The 18,074-nt window shown below is 48.0% G+C and overlaps 1 protein-coding gene and 1 long non-coding RNA gene across 4 annotated transcripts; one reads left to right on the top strand and one right to left on the bottom strand.

The window, feature by feature from the left end:
• Positions 1-106: 106 nt before the first annotated feature.
• Positions 107-11,085, bottom strand: LOC119187353 (uncharacterized). 3 transcript variants are annotated; one of them, XM_037435520.2, is made up of 6 exons: positions 10,932-11,085; positions 10,577-10,735; positions 9,625-9,754; positions 5,858-6,107; positions 3,207-3,621; positions 107-1,599 (listed from the first exon to the last, which is right to left on the bottom strand). In XM_037435520.2, the coding sequence occupies exons 1-6, from the start codon at positions 10,943-10,945 to the stop codon at positions 201-203; spliced, it is 2,367 nt and encodes a 788-aa protein (XP_037291417.2). In that variant the 5' UTR covers positions 10,946-11,085; the 3' UTR covers positions 107-200. The 3 variants fall into 3 exon arrangements, with proteins under 3 accessions (XP_037291417.2, XP_075750332.1, XP_037291424.2); XM_075894217.1 differs by lacking the exons at positions 9,625-9,754; positions 10,577-10,735; positions 10,932-11,085 and adding an exon at positions 6,914-7,296; XM_037435527.2 differs by lacking the exons at positions 9,625-9,754; positions 10,577-10,735; positions 10,932-11,085 and adding an exon at positions 6,781-6,919.
• Positions 11,086-12,051: 966 nt separating this feature from the next.
• Positions 12,052-17,019, top strand: LOC142817116 (uncharacterized). Its single transcript, XR_012895111.1, has 2 exons — positions 12,052-12,436; positions 15,159-17,019. It is a non-coding gene; the product is annotated as an uncharacterized LOC142817116 (long non-coding RNA).
• Positions 17,020-18,074: the final 1,055 nt, after the last annotated feature.

Below are 18,074 nucleotides of genomic sequence, written 5' to 3'. Positions count from 1 at the left end.
GGAAGACACACATGCATTATTTCAATGGAAATGAACATTCCTTGCCACGTAAAGTGCTCGCCGTAGCCTGGAACGAACTAGTTGGCAGCAATGAAAAAGCGATGGCTATGACAATGAGCCGCATTTCACGGCAGCGCACTTTATTACGAGGAACACATGACGAGAACAGTTGGTGACACACGATGGAGATGTTGTGGAGGTTAGCGACGGTGCCGATCGCGGCTGCGCGAGCGGCGACCACGGTGCCTACTCACCGACCTTCTGCCTCGTGGCGAGGCACGCCGCGAACGACTCCTGCTTCGAGAGTGCCGGGGGCTGCGACGACGAGGCGACCGCGAGCGACGACGAGAGCGACTCCTCTTGCGAGCTGGGCTGCGTGACAAGCGGCGCTTCACGCTCCGCGAGCGACGACCACGGCTGCCACGTCGCCTTGGACTACGAGACCGACGTCGCGGGCTGCGGGATTTTCTTCGGGGACTGCGAGACCGGCGTCGCAGAGGGCTGGGAGAGCGGCGCCGCACTGGGCTGGGACTGCGACGGCGCGGACTGGGGCTACGCCGCCGAGGGCTGGGGCTTCTACGGCGTGGACTCGGGCTTCGGCGACGCGGGCTCGGGCTCCGACGGCGCGGACTCGGGCTTCGACGGCGCGGACTCGGGCTACGTCGTCGCGGACTCGGGCTACGTCGTCGCGGACTCGGGCTACGACGTCGCGGACTCGGGCTACGACGTCGCGGACTCGGGCTACGACGTCGTGGGCTAGGAGACCTCCGTGGACTCAGGGATCGCCGAAGAGGAGGGCTGGGTGACCTTCGTCGTGGGCTTGGGGATCGGCGAAGTGGAGGGCTTGGTGAGGGGTGATGAGAGCTAGATGAACTGTGTGGTGGACTCGGAGACCGTGGTCGTGGACTAACAGAGCGCTGAATGCTTGGACTACGGGAAGCACGGCGAGGGGGTGGTGGAGACACAGACCGCTGATGAGGGCTTGCCGATCGCTGCACTGGACTGGCTGACTGCCTTGAGGGCGACAGCCTCCGCGGACTGGGTGAGTGCCTTTTAGGACTCGGTGATCGACGCCGCGGGCTGGGTGAGTGACGCCGCGGGCTAGGTGAATGACGCCGGGGGCTAGGTGAATGACGCCTCGGACTTGGTGAATTCTTAGGGCTGGGGGAGCCCCGCCTGGGAGTTGGGGAACGACGTCTGGGACTTGGGGAACGACGTCTGGGACTTGGGGAACGGCGCCTGGGACTTGGAGAACGGCGCCTGGGACTTGGGGAACGGCGCCTGGGACTTGGGGAACGGCGCCTGGGACTTGGGGAACGGCGCCTGGGACTTGGGGAACGGCGCCTGGGACTTGGGGAACGGCGCCTGGGACTTGGAGAACGGCGCCTGGGACTTGGAGAACGGCGCCTGGGACTGGGAGAACGACGTCTCAGATTGGGTGAGTGACGCCTGGGACTTGGTGAACGACGACGTCTAAGATTGGGTGAATGACGCCTGGGACTGGGAGAACGACGACGTGGACTACGGGATCGCCTACGCGGCGAGCTCGGGGTTCTGCGCGGGCTTCGCGGACGAGCCTGCCGGGGCGATGGTGATCTCCTGGAATAATAAGAAGAGAATGCGTATATGTATCAATACCGGTTAAACATAGCTAATAAACAGCTTTTCGCTGTATACGGAGTGGTAATATAGTTATGATAGACATGAGGCTATAAAGAGTAGAATGCTGTGGTACAGTGACTGCAAGCAATTAGTTAATTTGCCACACAAGCAGTGCAGTCACATGAAAGTAGTGGCATCCCGTGATGATTTCTGAGCAGAAATATTTTTATAACTATATACAGGGTGCCACAACTATCCTTAGACAGGGCCAAAAACATGTCGACACTATGATGATGTGACCGAATTCATGTGCTTGTATCATCTGGAGTAAGCCACACTATTTCTTCCTTTCTGTGTAATTGCTTAATTAGGCATGATTAATTGACTAAACTTTGTAGCAACAAAGCTAGCTTAAAGTTGCATAGAAAAAAAAGTAGATCGCCTCGCAAATTTTTGATTAGACAGCTTCTAACTTTATATTAGTTAAAGTGTTTTTGTGCATATTGCAGATGCTCAGGGAGAAAAAAAAAAAACATGTGACAATGCCGCTGGCGCGTCGAAGCGTACCACAAGTACAGCGTTCCTTAATGTTCCGCATATAAACGATGCGCTTCCCACTCAATTGTCCACGACAATGATAAGCAGCCACAGCACTTATCACTCGTGTTGGTATTAGCAAAACATGTTTCACCATACGGCCACCAACATGAAAAAAAAACATGTCATGGGCTAGGAAAACTCTTGAGGAAGTCAACCAAATTACTGCAACTGCATTTAGCACAGCACATATCAAAGCATCTTTTCCTTAAGTGCCACAAACCATGTTATACAGTGTACACCTACTGAGCTTAGCTATACTCGTACTATGCCACTACAGACATTCCTCTGTGTGTATTACAATAAGGCTGCAGCGAGGGCAAGCTGGCCCTTGACACCCCCCCCCCCCCCCAGGCAAATCATTGCAATATCAAGTGTGCATTAATATTAACTCCTTTACCATTGTAAAACCTGTAGGTCGCCACGTTGCCTTAGGGAAGCATCAGCAATGCACTAGAGGCAAGCACTCTCCTCTGTCATTATTACTATATTTATTACCCTTCTACAGCCTCCTATGATAAATAATGGCCATACCACCATAAAATGTGCAGTAAGCAACTCTGTCAGCTGTACTCAACATTACTGTACAGCGATTTTTGCTTTTCTTCGGCACTGCTTTGCTTTAAAAATGGCAGAACCACTAGACTGCACCCACAAAGAACGGAACACAGAAACTGATAGCAAATTCACAAGGGGCCTACAGAGAACACAGCTATATGCTTTTTATTACTGGTCACAATGCCAGATACTTTGCTTACCAGAAATATTGATGATACTAGCCATTTCACAGTGTTGAAGAATGGGCACCACTTTACCACAGAGTGCAGTCTTTACAAATGTACACGAGGGCTGAATGGTTGGCAACTTGACATGTTCATTTGCTATGTTGGCCTGACGCCCAACAGAGGAATGAATATTCTGGTAGCATGCGAAATTTGTAACACCCAATGAAAGGCACACCTAGATGCAAAACATTTATCAATGCTCCCACTGTTGAACACGCTCACCTTTGAAAGGATGGTGAACGATAGCCGGCTGGGGGTGTGCGCCGCTTCCGGTCTGAAGGGCTTGGTGAGCGTGGTCGCACAGGACTCAGTGGGTAGTCAGCCATGGCCAGCTTAACCAACCGGCTCTGGATTCCTGTGATGGGTTGGCGAGGCAAACCATTGGCTGGTGGGGGACCCTCTCCGGCACCTTTTTGTGGTGATGGGGGTGACTGAGGTCGCACTGGGGTGTTTTCAGATGCACTGCCGGAGTCTCCAGAGCTTGCAGACTCTGACGACTGGCCTCCCCCTCCTCCAGATCCCGCCTGGTTGTGGCTGCTGCTGTTGCTCCCAGTCTTGGCAGCCATGCGCTTCAGTTTACGCTTTTCCCTCTTGAGACGCTTCTTTTTCTTGCGCTCTTTTTTCAGTTTCTTTTTCTCTGCAAGTGTACAGGTAAGTGCGTCAGGTACAGCCTGTTTCATGTAAGTAATAACATGCTTGTTACATGAAACGTTCAGCAAACATAGACCATATAACTTGTTAGCCAGTTTACCAATGCATGGTTGCAAAAGGCAAAGAAACAAAAAGTGGATGTCTAATATTGGTCGCCTGCGGCAAAAGCTTTGGAATTTCCAATCTGCAGTGCCCGCATACATGGGTTAGTTACGTACAGGAAAGGCCCGTGCAAATTGATGCGAGACTGAACGTTTTAAAAATTCAAGGTAACCATTACTTCACACAGACATCAGCCATTTTAACCAGCTTTATTTTTTTGGCATAAAAGTCGAGCGTCCCCAGAAATAAAAGCTCCCATAAAGGATGGAGACCAGATTGAGCCAGTAGGTTCTGTACCTGTCCGAGCTAACACTGCAGACTCCTGAGGACCGGTCACCTTTACAAGTTGACTGCCAATATAAGCACTCAGAGCTATTGCTTTCACCAGAACATAACCTACCATTAAGACCAAAACACATCAACTCTTAATATTCAGAAACGAGACAAGTCATTATGCCCAACTACTGGAACAAACACATAAATCCACGTTCTCTGCTCTACTATTGCAATAGGTGTTGAAAATGGAAGACAAAGCAGTCTCCAGATAAAACTAGAAAAAAGTCGTTCCCATATTGTAGTGACCATATGTGTCGCATATGCGTGAGCAGGCCTTCAGTTGCTCTGTGAGAAAAGGAGGTTGTTTTTTATCAAAATGAATGCATGTGCGGTGAGTCCTTTTTTTTTTGTGATGATGCTGATATTTGATTTTTCCTCGTCTTGTCATTTGTTTCTTTTAGTTTTAACAGGGCAGGTATACAATGCATGGCTTAACGAATACGCTTTTGTTGTAAGTCAGTGCTGTTGCATGTACCCTCCTCTGCCTAATCTCTCGTCTTTCGTGCTGTTTCCCTCCAATAGTTGGTAATTCATACTATTTGCTTAGCGAACTGTTGTTAGTGAGTGCTTGTGTTGCGTGCTTCTTACTTCGCCTGTTGTGTGGTCCCATGCTCCAAGTTTGCTCTTAAAATGCACACTTTCGTCCACCCATGCTGCCCACCTGTAGTTTACAAGATGTCGACCTCCTCGACTGAAGTTTAGGACTATTTCATTGTTCACACAGCTGCTATACAACAGGCTGACTCCGACAAATCTGAGAAAAAGTGAACAGTTAAGAAAAAAGAACCCTTAGTAGCTCGGTTTTCACTTTGATGGTTTAGAATTTATGATGATAGATAGAGATATGTGGGGTTTAACGTCCCAAAACCACCATATGATTATGAGACACGCCGTAGTGGACGACTCCGGAAATTTCAGCCACCTGGGGTTCTTTAACGTGCACCCAAATCTGAGCACACAGGCCTACAACGTTTCTGCCTCCATCGGAAACGCAGCCGCCGCAACCATATTTGATCCCGCGACCTGCAGGTCAGCAGCTGAGTACCTTAGCCACTAGACCACCGCGGCGGGGCGGTTTAGAATTTATGGTTTGCACTACTGATCGAAAAACGCTCAATACAATACCGCCAAATGCAACTTCGGAATTGTTGCTAGTGACACGAAGATGCTGCCTTGCCTTAGAATTTCACATGAATGCCTAGGATTAGTCAGCGCGTGCTTTCTCACTTATACCTAAAGTGACAGTACCACAGCACAAATATAGTGCAGTTTTACAGTTTCATTCTTGAACCAATCGGCAACATACAATTGTCTAGACAAACATTTTCTTAGTTTGAAAGACCCTTTAAAACCAATCACAATAAGCCGTGCTCTGCTTTACAAGAAACTTAGCAGCTGGTTTGTAGCATAACCAATCAAATTATGTGACATTTTGTAAAAAAAGCCCTCTCACAATAATGTCTATACTGTTTTCACAGCTCTACAATGTCACACACGTTTGTTACTATTTTTATGTAGACAGCCACCCATGACTACCAAGCTTCTGTGCACGCGAGTGACCATTGCTTCGCCATGTTTAAAGTTCACTGTTCCATTTTCGACTACTGATATCATAAGCAAACAGTACGTTTTTCTTTTCAGCTATGGTCACTGCCAAATCACTTTTTTGATGCACCCCAATGTTTTTCCTAATATCCCGTTATATGATGAGTATGTGGATGCCTCTGCCTAACAGCAGTAACCACAAACCGCTAATGTGGACCTCTCTACAAAGGGTTGCTCACCCTTCTTTAGACGCTTGGCATACTCGGGATCATCCCCGCGGCTATCCGCAGGAGGTGGCGCCTTCTGTGGACCATCCTCAGTCACCATCTCCTCCTCGGAGTCATCCTCGGACTTGTGCTCATCTCGTGCTACTGTCTCGGGAGCGCAGCCTTCGCGATGCAGCTTTGCCATTACAGCATCAAGGTCCTCCGAGTCCTTGGGTGGCTTGTAGTTCTCCACGTGGTCCACACGAATGGTGCGCTTGCACAGCTAGAAACCAGGAGGGAGGATGCCAGGCACAAGTCAGAGCATCCCCCTTCCTTGCTCAAATTTCCGTCCCTACTCTAAAGCAAAACACACTTTCACCATCTTTTTAGGCTAGGCATAGTGAAAACGGGCAGAAACTAAGACTCAAATGCAAGACTTGATGCACATAAGACTTGGAGGATCTTGAGTTTCAAGATGTCAGCATGCAGAAACAGTTAGTTTACTTTATGTGCACAACTCAAAAAGAAAGTTACAGCAATAGATGTGTCACTCCTTTTCTCTTGAGGAAAAATAAAGAATATAAAGTGTCTCAGTGCTTATAGGAAGATTCCTGCTAACCATTTTTTATGTACTGGTAGTTTATAAGAAAAGTACTGGTAGTTTATATTGGGGCAACCCATCTGACTGGAACAGACATGTTGGCCAGTGTTGCCTTGATGCACCATTTGACTGAACAAAAGTAACGAGCCTTCCAAAATATATAACACAGCCCACAAATTCTTTCGAAGGAATGCACAGCATACCGTGAATATCATTCAATTTACAGTCTTCAAAAACAAATGGAGCAACACACATATCTGAAAACGTCTTGCACAGAGGCAACAGCATTGCACTTAGCGACACACTGGCATCGAGTACGACTGCCTTTGAACCAGACGTGTAGGTCCTCGCTTACCGCAAAGTAATCGTACAAGGCCCCGTGCCTCTTGGATCAATCAATACTGAAATGCACTTCAGACATTTCAGCATTGTGTCATCTACAGCCTCCCGATGCCAATGTGTCACACATGGGGAAGAAGCCCGGTCACCGATGCCAATCCCCTCTTCCGACATGCCCCACTGGGATGACGCAGCAGGCCCCACGATCTTGAAAGAGACACGCTAGCTGCGGAGGAGGAGGGCTCGCACCGTCGTGCTGGCGCCGACTGCTTCAGCCATGCGGTGGCAGCACAGCACCTAGTTGTCCTCCTGCCATAGGAGGGGTGAGGGCGGCCGGGGCCCCGCCCTCAAGTGCGCGGGGGGGAGGGAGGAGCCGCAGCAGAGCAACAGCACTGCTCCGGACGAGCTTGCATCCAGTGCTGCCGAACGAGGCGTCCTGGCTCCACAGCCCTCGCTGCAGACGGGACGGGCCCACCCAAAAAACGGGCATGCCCCCACACACATCGGGGCGGAGCCTCTGCGGCCCACAGTGCAGCCAGCGGCTGCTGCTCCGGACGCATCCCGTGCGGCCTCCCGGCTCTGGTGGCAGCGAAGCAAGCGCAGCCACCCGGCCGTCCGACGCGTAGAGAGGGGGCGCCCTCTTTAAAGAGCGCCACAGAAGACGGCGAGCGGCGGCAGGCCGGCTCAATGAACCCCTGTGCATGTCGCTCTTTTGCGACTCTGGAAAGGGGCAGTGCCAAAAGTGGCGACATCAAAGACCTGTCCCCTCCAGCACTTCCCCAGATGCACCCAACACAGGTCCTGCAGACAACACCTGGCTGCTCTGCAGAGCCCCACCACAACAAAATGACTAGAAGCGCTCAGGACGCAGCTCACCTGTTCAGCACACACAGCATTTGCAGGACAAACAAGGAGAGGTTGCTTGTGCAGGACAGATCAAGAAGAGGCAAGCCAGACCAAAGGGGAAGGGAAGTAAGGGTCATACCTCCACAGCTTGTCACCAGTTCGCCGATTTATGATTCTTTTCTTCCGTTGGCACACCACACCAACTTCTACTGTTAAGGCAATAAATGTTAACTAGGCTAGTGCATACAGGAGCAACTATCCTGTATTCAATATCTCTGCAATGACGATGTTATAAGCACTGCTGTTTTACCACAAGGCAAGAAATTTGACTTAATTTAAAGGTATCCTAAAATGTATTGGACAATATTTTCATACCTAAATAAAAGCCAGTGTAGGCCTTTTGGTCCATTGACAGGCCAATTTCAGTGCTCCATGTAAAATTTTCATCTTTTTCAGTGTGCCGCCAAACCGAAGTTTCAGCTATCCTCATTTCAGGCAGTCACTATGGGCTGCAAGGCTACCACCACAATTCCCCTTCTTATGCTTACTGGTTATCGATGGGAGAATTTTCGTTTGTCCACGAGCTTCTTAAAGAGATACTGAACAAAAAATGAAAAAAACTGACGAAGCTTCAAAATTTGATTCAGAATATTCCATTGTTCTGATAAACAAAGTTAATTTCTCGTATTCTGAACAGTTGGTTGTATTTTTTGATGCATTGTCAGCGCGCCGCGGCTGCTCCTGAGCGCGAGCTTCAAACTCACCGAGGTGCATGCAGGATGCACGTGTTCTTTCCTCCTCTTCCATTTCTCCACCTCTCCCTTCATCCCACTCTTTCCCTTCCACAAAAGTGCTGGTGCTTTGCCCGAGCCAGAAGCATAGTTCACTGCCGTCGTTGTTCATACCAGTTTTGGGAACTGAAGTGGAAGTTTAGCGAGTCGAGAGACATTGGCAACTGCTGGCATTGTTGACTTGCCTGTTTAGAGCGTGTGCATCCCCAAACACTCTAGTCTACGGTCTACGGCGCAGCTGCTAGACGCGGCAGTCCGTGAAAAAACCATTAAATTGATTTTTTCGCGTAGTTTCTGTCTGAAATTGAGGCTGTCTATCGATTTCAGAGCCCAATCTTTTAATTTAGCTGAAAATATTGGCGGCAAAAACTTTGTTCAGTATCCCTTTACGGCAAGTACGCATAGCCTAAAGTCATTATTTTCATCGTGCTTTGTGGGATAAAATCAACCAGGCGCTGGTGGACAGCCGAGGGAAGTTAAGACCTGACGGTAGACCTCCAGAGAAGACGGCCGCTCAGCAAAGAAGTTGAAGCAGTGGTAGGAAGAATTGTTCGAACTTTCTATTACGCCAAGCGCTTTGTTTAAGTTATGATGCTAATGTTAAGACTTGATAATGTTGTACCATAAATGCACAAAGTTCTAAAAACCATCCTAAGGATCATTTAAAGTAAGAACCAAACTTAAGTAAGAAGCTAATTAAACCATGAACTAAATAAAGAAGGAATTGAATGTGAAAAACGTAGGTGCTGCCAAAACTGCCACTATTTCTTGTTGCAATGCCTTTTCTTCATTCTGCCAAGTCAATTACACAAGCACATGCGGCAGGTCTTTTATTTTACTCAAACTATGCACAAGAAAGCAGGGGGTTTGTAAAGCCTTACCACAACATACCTAACGGTGAGAAATAATAATAATACTAATTTTGAGAATACTTGTTCTTGTACTGATGCAGTAGCAGTGAAAGCTGGAACGGCAGTAGGAGAAAAACAGAAGTGAGCACGGAAGGAAGCGATGAGAACACATGGCTGTGATAAATAGACGCACCTCGGTGTCATGGGGCACCCTAAGGAGAACTGTACTGGGTACATCGAAAAATTACCTAAGCACATCACTACACCCACTCTTTCGGAGTATTTTTTTTTTACTCTCACAAAGGCTAAACAAAAGCAAGAAGGTTAGCCACAGTAATGCTCCAATCAAGACAACAGAGGCAGACAACTTACCGAAATGCCGTTCAGGTTGTCCACTGATAAAACAGTGCTACGCTGATCTTCGTAACAGAGAAAGCAGTAGCCCTTTGACTTTCCTGTCTTTTTGTCACGGATCAAATTGATGTTTACTACCTCGCCGTACCTGCATGAAGGGATTTACCACGGCTGCTTTAAGCACGGAATTGAATACAGCGACGTATAAGCGAAATAAAGAATGAGAGGTTTAGCGTTACAAACGTGCGTAGCGAGCAGTGAAATAAAGGTCACCATATCATATGGCTACCAGTTATTTTGGGCGCCCAAGGGCCGCATTCAGAGTTGAAGATATAGCCATAACATCGCTCTCAGTGCGCGCCGATCAGCTGGCTGAAAAAAGGCGGGCAAGCTGTCGCCTTAATCTTTTAACATGCGAGATCTCACGCCACGAAATGCGACGTTGTCGCCAGATTCAAGCTCGCTCCATCATATGCTTCATTCTACTTTGTTTTAAAGCCACCGAATTCCCTAGACGGGTATGAGATTATGAATTTAACACCCCTGAAGTGTTAAGTACTACGCTGTAATCTTATCCACCAAACCCCACAAAAATCAGCACACCTGTCTGCTTCTAGTAAAAAAAACGCGGTTGCTTTTTTTTTTTTGTTTCTTGCGCAACCACTGTCGATATAAGGCACCGAGTAATAAAGAGGCATTCAATTTAGGGGCTTTACGTGGCAAAATCACATCGCGAGGCAAGCCACCGCGCGGACTCGAGTTATTTCCGATCACTTTGTGTTTACGTGTACCCAATTACACCGAAATTTCGGCATTTCACACGCGTCAACTTGCAGCAACGGTGGCGGGAATCGGACTCTCCGTCTACACGCACGAGATGTTGCCACCTGCATCGTAAAACCGCCTAGCCTCAGTACTGGCTGTGTTGCTGATTAGGCGGATAAGGCGAGAACACACGCAAATAACTTACTGAGAAAATACGCAGATCACGTCCCCTTCTGTTAGCTGATAGTCCAAGCCACCGATGAAAATCCAAGCACTGTCTTTGTACTTCTTGTGCCAGGATGTCTTTTCGGTAACTCCGAGTTTTAATTCGGTTTCATTGAGCTTGGTGATATTCTTGACATTGCTGCGGGCAAATGCATTGCGGCAAAAATTGCGATCACAAAAGAAATCTCTCTCTATTCAAATACAAAGGAAAGCTACTATTCCGTTCAATTAGACTAATTGTAGTCCTCCGAGCAATCGATTAATGATCAGCCTTTCCCGCGGTATCACAGCAACCCAAGATTCACAGTAGTGATGAGGAGTACATTCTTACGTACGTCAAGGGATTCATGTAAAGCACTTGCGAACAGCAGCGTGCCTTTTCGTCGTCCGCACGACGAACGATCAGTCGCTGCTAGGCCTACCAAACCAAGGATCGTAGTAGACGCAGTTCCGCCTGGTTCCGCCCTGCTTCTAGCTAGGCTAAGTGTATCAATGCGCAGCTGGGCGCAGTGATCAATTTTGTCAGATAAGTTCAGAAATAAACCGCGCTTGACGTGTACTCATCACACCATATAAAAACATAATTTTACTAGGGTCTACTTCAACGACTCACCCGAGCTTTCGACAATTGAATGAAACATAATTTATTGGGAACTACTTCGTGCAGAAATGAAATGGCAGTCGCGGCAGCTGCTGCGCGGGCTGCGCCGCAGCCTACCATTTACCACGGCGGCGTTCCTCCACAGATGTTTGGGCAAAGATGCGATTTCGCGAGGCCGGAAAGCAAGCTTTCCCGTAAGAGATTGGCTCCACAGAACGCTTATGCGCGACTAGAGTTCAGCCAGCGCAAACGTAGCGTCGAAAATAGTGAACCACATAGAACACGTGTAGTCATGTGCCATGCCATCAGCTGATACGCGCACGGAAGCCCGGCAAAACTGCATGGGCTCCTATATTTTTATTTGCACACATGTAAGCTATTCTATAAAACTGTTTGCAGCACACTCGCAATGTTGTTGTCTCCTGTACATCACTCTTGTCGTTTCACTGGCCTATCATTAAAGCAGTTCAGATACAGAATTTTTAAGGCGCCATAACTTGTGGTGCAACATCTACACGATTGCCAACGGAAGATCCTCAAAATTATTATCAAAGTGCGTGTCACGCAACTGTACGTGAAACGCGCCACCCTGTCTCACGACATTGACACCTAAAAGTTTCAATGTAAACAAATCAACCACCTAGTACCTAGTGCGTCACGAGTTTTAGCTGCCACGCTCTGGCGAGGTTTCGTTCCTAGCAAACACGTGGCAGCAAGTCGACGCCGTAGGACAAAAGTCATATTCTTGACCATTTGTCCGTGCTTCGGCTAAGCTGGTTTTAAGCAGCACGTTTCATAACCGAAACCAAACATTTCAATAAAAAGAGGCATCCGCTAGGGGCGCTAACGGTCGGCGCGGCAGTAGCCATACCCGTGGTGGGTATGGTGGCGACACCATACACGTGGTGTCGGGAGCAGACGCTATCGTAGGACTACAACAGAAAAGCCTGACTTTGCGTGTTGTTTTGACATTTTTCTCAAGAAAATGGCGCAGTAAGCTGTTTAGAAGACTTGTTTTCATTACAATGTGGTTAAGCGCTTACGCGCGTGGGCTGACAGAACCTGAAAAGTTGCGCTACGAGGCAAAGGTGTGTCTATGCGGCGGATTTGACCCCCTTGGCTTAAACGAAGCAAAAGTGAAGTGCGGCGTGAGTATTTGTCATGCGAAGCTTTCTCAGACATCAAGAATTGCCTCGTCTACGCAACAAGCTTAACAAACGAGTGATCATTGTTGGCCGGGTAAGCTCGTTTATTTATTTGCAAAACCGGCACGGGTTGTGAATTAGAACGGCAACGTGAACTCGAGCGGCGATTTCGTTTTAGATCGTCGTGGTTAGCAAGGTAGCGCCAGGCGTGACGTCTGGCGGCACATGAGACCTGAGCGGCCTTTTTTTTTTTTTTTTTTTTGCGTGTGGCGGTTGGCGTAGATCATAGAGCACGTCATAGAGTTTTCCATAGTTCTTACTAGAGGGAACTCTGGCGCTAGTGTCTATGGGAGTTGCAACACACGGCGCTTCAGCGAGCATGGGAATGATGGGTACACACATTTGTCTAATTTTCATACTTCTGCCCTGCTTCTGGCTCCGTGTGTGTTCGTGTGGCTTGGAGCTGTTTTTTTCACAAAAACATAAATAAGCAAATGTTCACCGTTTGCGCTTCACAACTTTAATATTTTAGGCTTACTATCTTGAATAAAGTCTTTAAGTTCAAAAATGTTTGTTCTTTCTGTCAAAACAAAACCGTATGCAGTAATAAACGAAGCCGCAAGTACGATTCGCCGCCCGCAAGTACGAAGACTAGGCAAATGTGTGTACTACACTCTACTACGACTACTACCCATCATTCCCATGGTCGCTGAACGATCGCAGCGCCAAAGTGCCCTCTAGTTAATTTTGGGAAGCTTTATGACGTAGATGGTCGTCTCCCTCGGGGTCCCTCGCGGTACTGTGTACTAGAAAGGGGCAGTGGAATGAATGAGGCGGCCGCGCCGCATCTCGGCTGAATCTAGTAACGTTGGGCGGGGGGACAGTAGCGGCGGCGCTGTAGTCACATGGTACTGAATATCTCAGGAGCGTCTGCATTGGGTGTGCGCGTGCCGTAGCCTGTGAAAGCGGGTAATTGCTCGTTTTTAGCGCGTGTAATGCGTTTCTGAGGTGTTATCAGTGTATGCACAACTGCTACGCACCATGGTGCACGCGTGAATATGCAGGCACGCCGAAATGGCGTCGGACATTCACTGTTTCCAGGAGCCTGTCGACCCCCCCCCCCCACACACACACACAAAAACTTGTACAATCAAAATTTGCATGGATCTGCCTAGCTTCTCACTCAAGCAGCACTTTGAGCTGCACTGCATGGTGAGCGACTACTGGCGAACTACGAAGAGAGCAGAAGTATCAAAACAGCGAATAAATCATACGCTCGTTTTGTCGGCAGTCTCTACAACATTTATACCCGTGACAACTCAGTTTTATCAAGCCAGTTCTGCGAAATATAATGGTTATGCTTTCTGAAAGGCTTATCTTGTTTTAACCGTGTGCTTTGCGCTTACTTTACTTCTTTTACACAAGCTCTAAGTGTTTGAAATACCAGGAGGCCAAGCCAGGGCGCCGAGCTCAAGGAACGCGTGTACCTTCGAGTCATGAGCTATACGTGAAAGGGGTTATCTTAGACACATTAAAACGTCCCAGTTGTATACATAGCCCATGTGTTAATCTGCGTGAATTCACCGTAACCAGTTCTCATTTTGTATCGAAAGCTTAAATCGATCGTGCTGCTTTTCAAAAATTATATTGGCGTAATGCCATTGCATGCCAGCAAATTTATGACGATGTTTTGCATTATAAGTGTAGTTCTTTTAATATGTGTCAAAAGTGTAGACAGGCAGGTGTGCATTTTGTTTTAAGAAACTTAACTTGTACATGTACAGGCAAACACACACACACTCACGTATATATAGATATGCAAGTACACACATCCAAGTCACACACGTCACCATCCCATTAACAATATCCATGCAATGCCCCTTAGAACAGCCGGTATTTTTAGCGGTGCATTTCTCGTCCGGCTATATACGTTAGACTTGAACTAGTTTTGAGACCTCATACTGTCGGAAAGGTGAAATTTGCAGTGCGCATTTGTAGAGACACGCTATATTGAGCTTCGCCAACTGTTAACTTTCGGCGCAGGGCTACCCAGGATTTTTTGGGGAGGGGGGGGGTAGGAGTGTGCGAATAACTTTGGCAATTCGTGGTCTCTGTAAATGCGTGTATATTTTAGTATACCCTGAAAAGTTCAATCAGGAAAAAAACATTCGTGGTGTAGGGGTTTCAGATTACTTTCCTATCCCCTCTTACGGCCTCCAAGTTCAGCGTGTGTTTACACGGTATTTTGTTTTTGGGGCGAAGCTCCTTATACCGGCACCCGTTCGTCCCTCGTGGCCGTAGTAGTAGTGTGTAACAAGTTACATTTTGACCTCCAAGGTGGTGCCGGGGAGAGATTTCTGTGTGTTGTTGAACAATAAAAGATAGTGCTCAATGTACATGCCACTGGCTGCTAAGGGGGAATGAGAGACAGGAGAATTCGGCTTTTACTTAACGCGCACGCTGCGAATTTTTTATTGTTCGACAACGCACAGAAGACAAAAAAGGGTTGCTACGTTATACTTGCTGGGCGTAACTTCCGGGGTTTTAGAAAGGTTTAGCGAGCGTTGGGCCGCAGTGCCATGAATAAAGTGATCTATATACCATGAACTCGAGGTGGTTAAAGGTGGGAAGTACACACAAAGCGCCAGCCGTAAGAAAGTGTGCATGTGCCTCCTCTCGTTCAGTCCTTGGAATGTCCGCTGGATGGCGGTGCTTCTATATGAGGAATATATGATGAAAAGATGCGAGATGGTGGTGCTTGGAGTGTTGAATAGGTGGACAAACGGACACACAGACAGATGCATGAACGGACGCAGGGGCGGACGCATGGATGGTAGCAGGGACGGATGCACAGATGAACGTGTGGACTGGCGGATGGACGCACGGGCGGCCACACAGACGCACGCATGGATGGACGGAAACAAGAACGAATGGACGGATGGACGCTTCGCCCCACTATCCATCATTCACTCCGTGGATATGCTGCCATTTTTTTTTTCATCGGACATTTTTCTAAGCACAGCTAACTTCCAATAAATCGGCTCAGTTATTACAAATATTGTAGACGCCTAAACAACGAAGACAGAGTCAATACAGGAAAAAATTAAAATAAGGCATGCCCTTTATCAATATTTATGACCTCTTGCAAGGGTTCTTATAGAGGTCAAATTCAGTAGATTGGGGTGTCATACTTCAAGTGTTATGAAATCATGTGTTAGAAATGAATAATGGGCAGGTACAAAGAAATCTGCATCAAAAAAGCGTGCCAGAGGAGCCGTAACTGGTGCAACTTGATAATCATGAGATGCATGTCATGTAAACATGAATACATGCCATGCTCATGATGCGCTCGCAGCTGTTTCGCTAGCTTCACACGTGCCAAACGCGGTATTACGTGACGCGAACAGACGAAATAGATAAATGACACATCCAAACATAATAATCACGACATGCGTCTCATGTAACAACATGACTACATGCCACACTGATGATGCGTTCGCGGCCGTTTCGCTAGCTTCACATATGCCAAATTTGGCATTACGTGACGTAAATGGAGGATAAATGTATGTGTCTGGTGCAAACATGATAATCATGAGATGCGTGTCATGTGAGAACATGACTACATGCCACAGTCAACGCGCCTACACATTTCGACTTGACGCGGTGCGCGTGCTCGCCGGCGTTCATTTCGTTGCGTCACGCGTGACGCAACGGAATACTCGGAGACGAGTGATGCGGTGCTTTGACGCATGCGCGTTCCAGCGCGTCCGGCGTCCCTCCGTCACGAAAAGATGGAGACGCAGTCTTGTCTGGACAACGCATCGGCACGAAATGCGGCATGTCTCATTTCGCGCTGGTTGCCGTCGGGCCGTGCCGATGGACGCTGGTCGCGTTTGACGTGAGACTATGGAGTGCTCGCGTTTTGCTAACGTAGCGTCGCTGTGCCCAGTGTGCGTGCATGTGAACGCTACATTGGAGTATATCGGGCCCTTCATGATGCGCTCGCGGCCGTTTTGCTAGCTCCACGTATTCACCTTTTCATAAACGCCTCCCTGGGCGCCGCCATAGCCCTCCTTGGGCTGTGAAAATTGGCGCGTCCCCTCGAAAATGCACTGACAACGCTGCGCCCTTGCCCTTTGTACTTCCGCGCACAGCCCATCATGGCGGTGTTTTTTTTTCCTTCCTGTGAAACGGTGTATACTAAATTTGGTGGTACGTGACGTCAATGCATGACGAAATACATGACTGGTGCAAACATGATAATCCTGGCTCGCGTGTCGTGTAAGAACATGACAACATACCACGCTCATAGCGTGCTCGCGGGTGTTTCGCTAGCTCTACATATACTATTTGATATCCCGTGGCGTGAATAGATGACGAAGGTAAACGACACATCCAAACATGATATTCACGACATGGAAGTCATGTACGGCATCATTTACTTCCACCTCGTAACGTTGTGCTGATTTTAAAGTGACATATCAACCTTTCCCATTCGTGCTTCGCATATCATCGATTCCCACTTTACGTGGGATCTGCCAATTTTTTTGTGTTATGTTGATTGAGTATGTTGGAATATTGCATAATGTTGTTTAACGTGTCCCTAGTGAGGTATTTTATTCGGCTGGCGATATGGTCGATAAAAAAGTAGTTCAATAAATGTTTGGTTTGGTTCGACCGCGCCTGCTGTGTCCGTGTGTTCTGAGAGCGTGCTTCATTGCAACACTCCACATGTCGAATCTCGTCGCTCTTCCTTACTTATTGGCGTTGTGTGCCGCAGTGATTGCGCAGTGTGGCTACTAAATATTCTCGTTACATGAACGACATTTTACTACGCCTTTCGTATAGGCAGTTGGGCAAAAAAAAAAGCGTCGTTTGTTCATTCGCACAACGAGCACTCTCCTGCCAGGGCATCTCACTGCTGAGGCACTAATATTCATGTATTTTGTCAGCACATTCGTTTTTTGCTGGTGCACGTGTGTGTACTGGTGGGTTGCTAATAATCGCTGGCAAACGGCTTCTGTCTGGTTCTTGAGGCAAAACTGTGATATTGATGCGTAAGTATCACCTGCATGGCTTTTCCGAACGCCACCAAATTTCGAGGCTAAAACAAGCCTCTTGTGGGTTTCCTCTGTATGCTAGGGCACTCCACACGAATGATCGGACACAGAGAACGTTTAGAATATATTTTAATTCACCTCCAAAGTGTACTTAATTGCTCTGTCTTCCAAAGCCTATCGCGAGCGCGTCCAGAACTGTCGTAGCTGTGTAGGGAGGCCAACGAAAGTTGCAATGACGTAACAAAAGATCTGTAGTGAGCGCAAGCGTGCGTATCTTTTCTCTTCGGGGGAACCAAGGTTCGTCGCAGCGCACCACCACCATATTATGTCAATGTATAGGGCGGAATTTTCACCTCCCGCAGCTAAGTCGCAGCGCCCCCTTCATATTACGTCAATGTGTGGGGCTGTGTTTGCATCCCCCATCATAGGTGGCTATAAGAGTGGCCGCCTCCTTATCCCCCTCCCGTACGCCCACCTCCTATTGTAGTGAGGTGAGTCACTTCCCTAGACCTCCGCCATGCTGTTTCCCTTCTCTGTCCGTATCTAACCCGTTGCGCTGTAAAATATTCCACGATGAACCTCCGCCACGTACGTACCGGCAAAGCATCGCGACTGCAGCACATTTGTTTTGCAGGTGCTTGCACGTGCGTGCGAGAGCAGACAACCAGCACG

Source organism: Rhipicephalus microplus, chromosome 1 (assembly GCF_043290135.1).
Source record: "Rhipicephalus microplus isolate Deutch F79 chromosome 1, USDA_Rmic, whole genome shotgun sequence".
NCBI classification, from domain to species: Eukaryota; Metazoa; Arthropoda; class Arachnida; order Ixodida; family Ixodidae; genus Rhipicephalus; species Rhipicephalus microplus.
The sequence above is the reverse complement of the archived record's forward strand: the minus strand, read 5'-3'. Positions and strand labels throughout refer to the sequence as shown.

Coding starts and splice junctions, on each gene's coding strand:
- LOC119187353 (XM_037435520.2), bottom strand. Junction 6,108..9,624: donor ACAACCTGAACGGCATTTCG/GTAAGTTGTCTG, acceptor CCTGGTTTCTAG/CTGTGCAAGCGCACCATTCG. Junction 1,600..3,206: donor CGTTCACCATCCTTTCAAAG/GTGAGCGTGTTC, acceptor TTATTATTCCAG/GAGATCACCATCGCCCCGGC.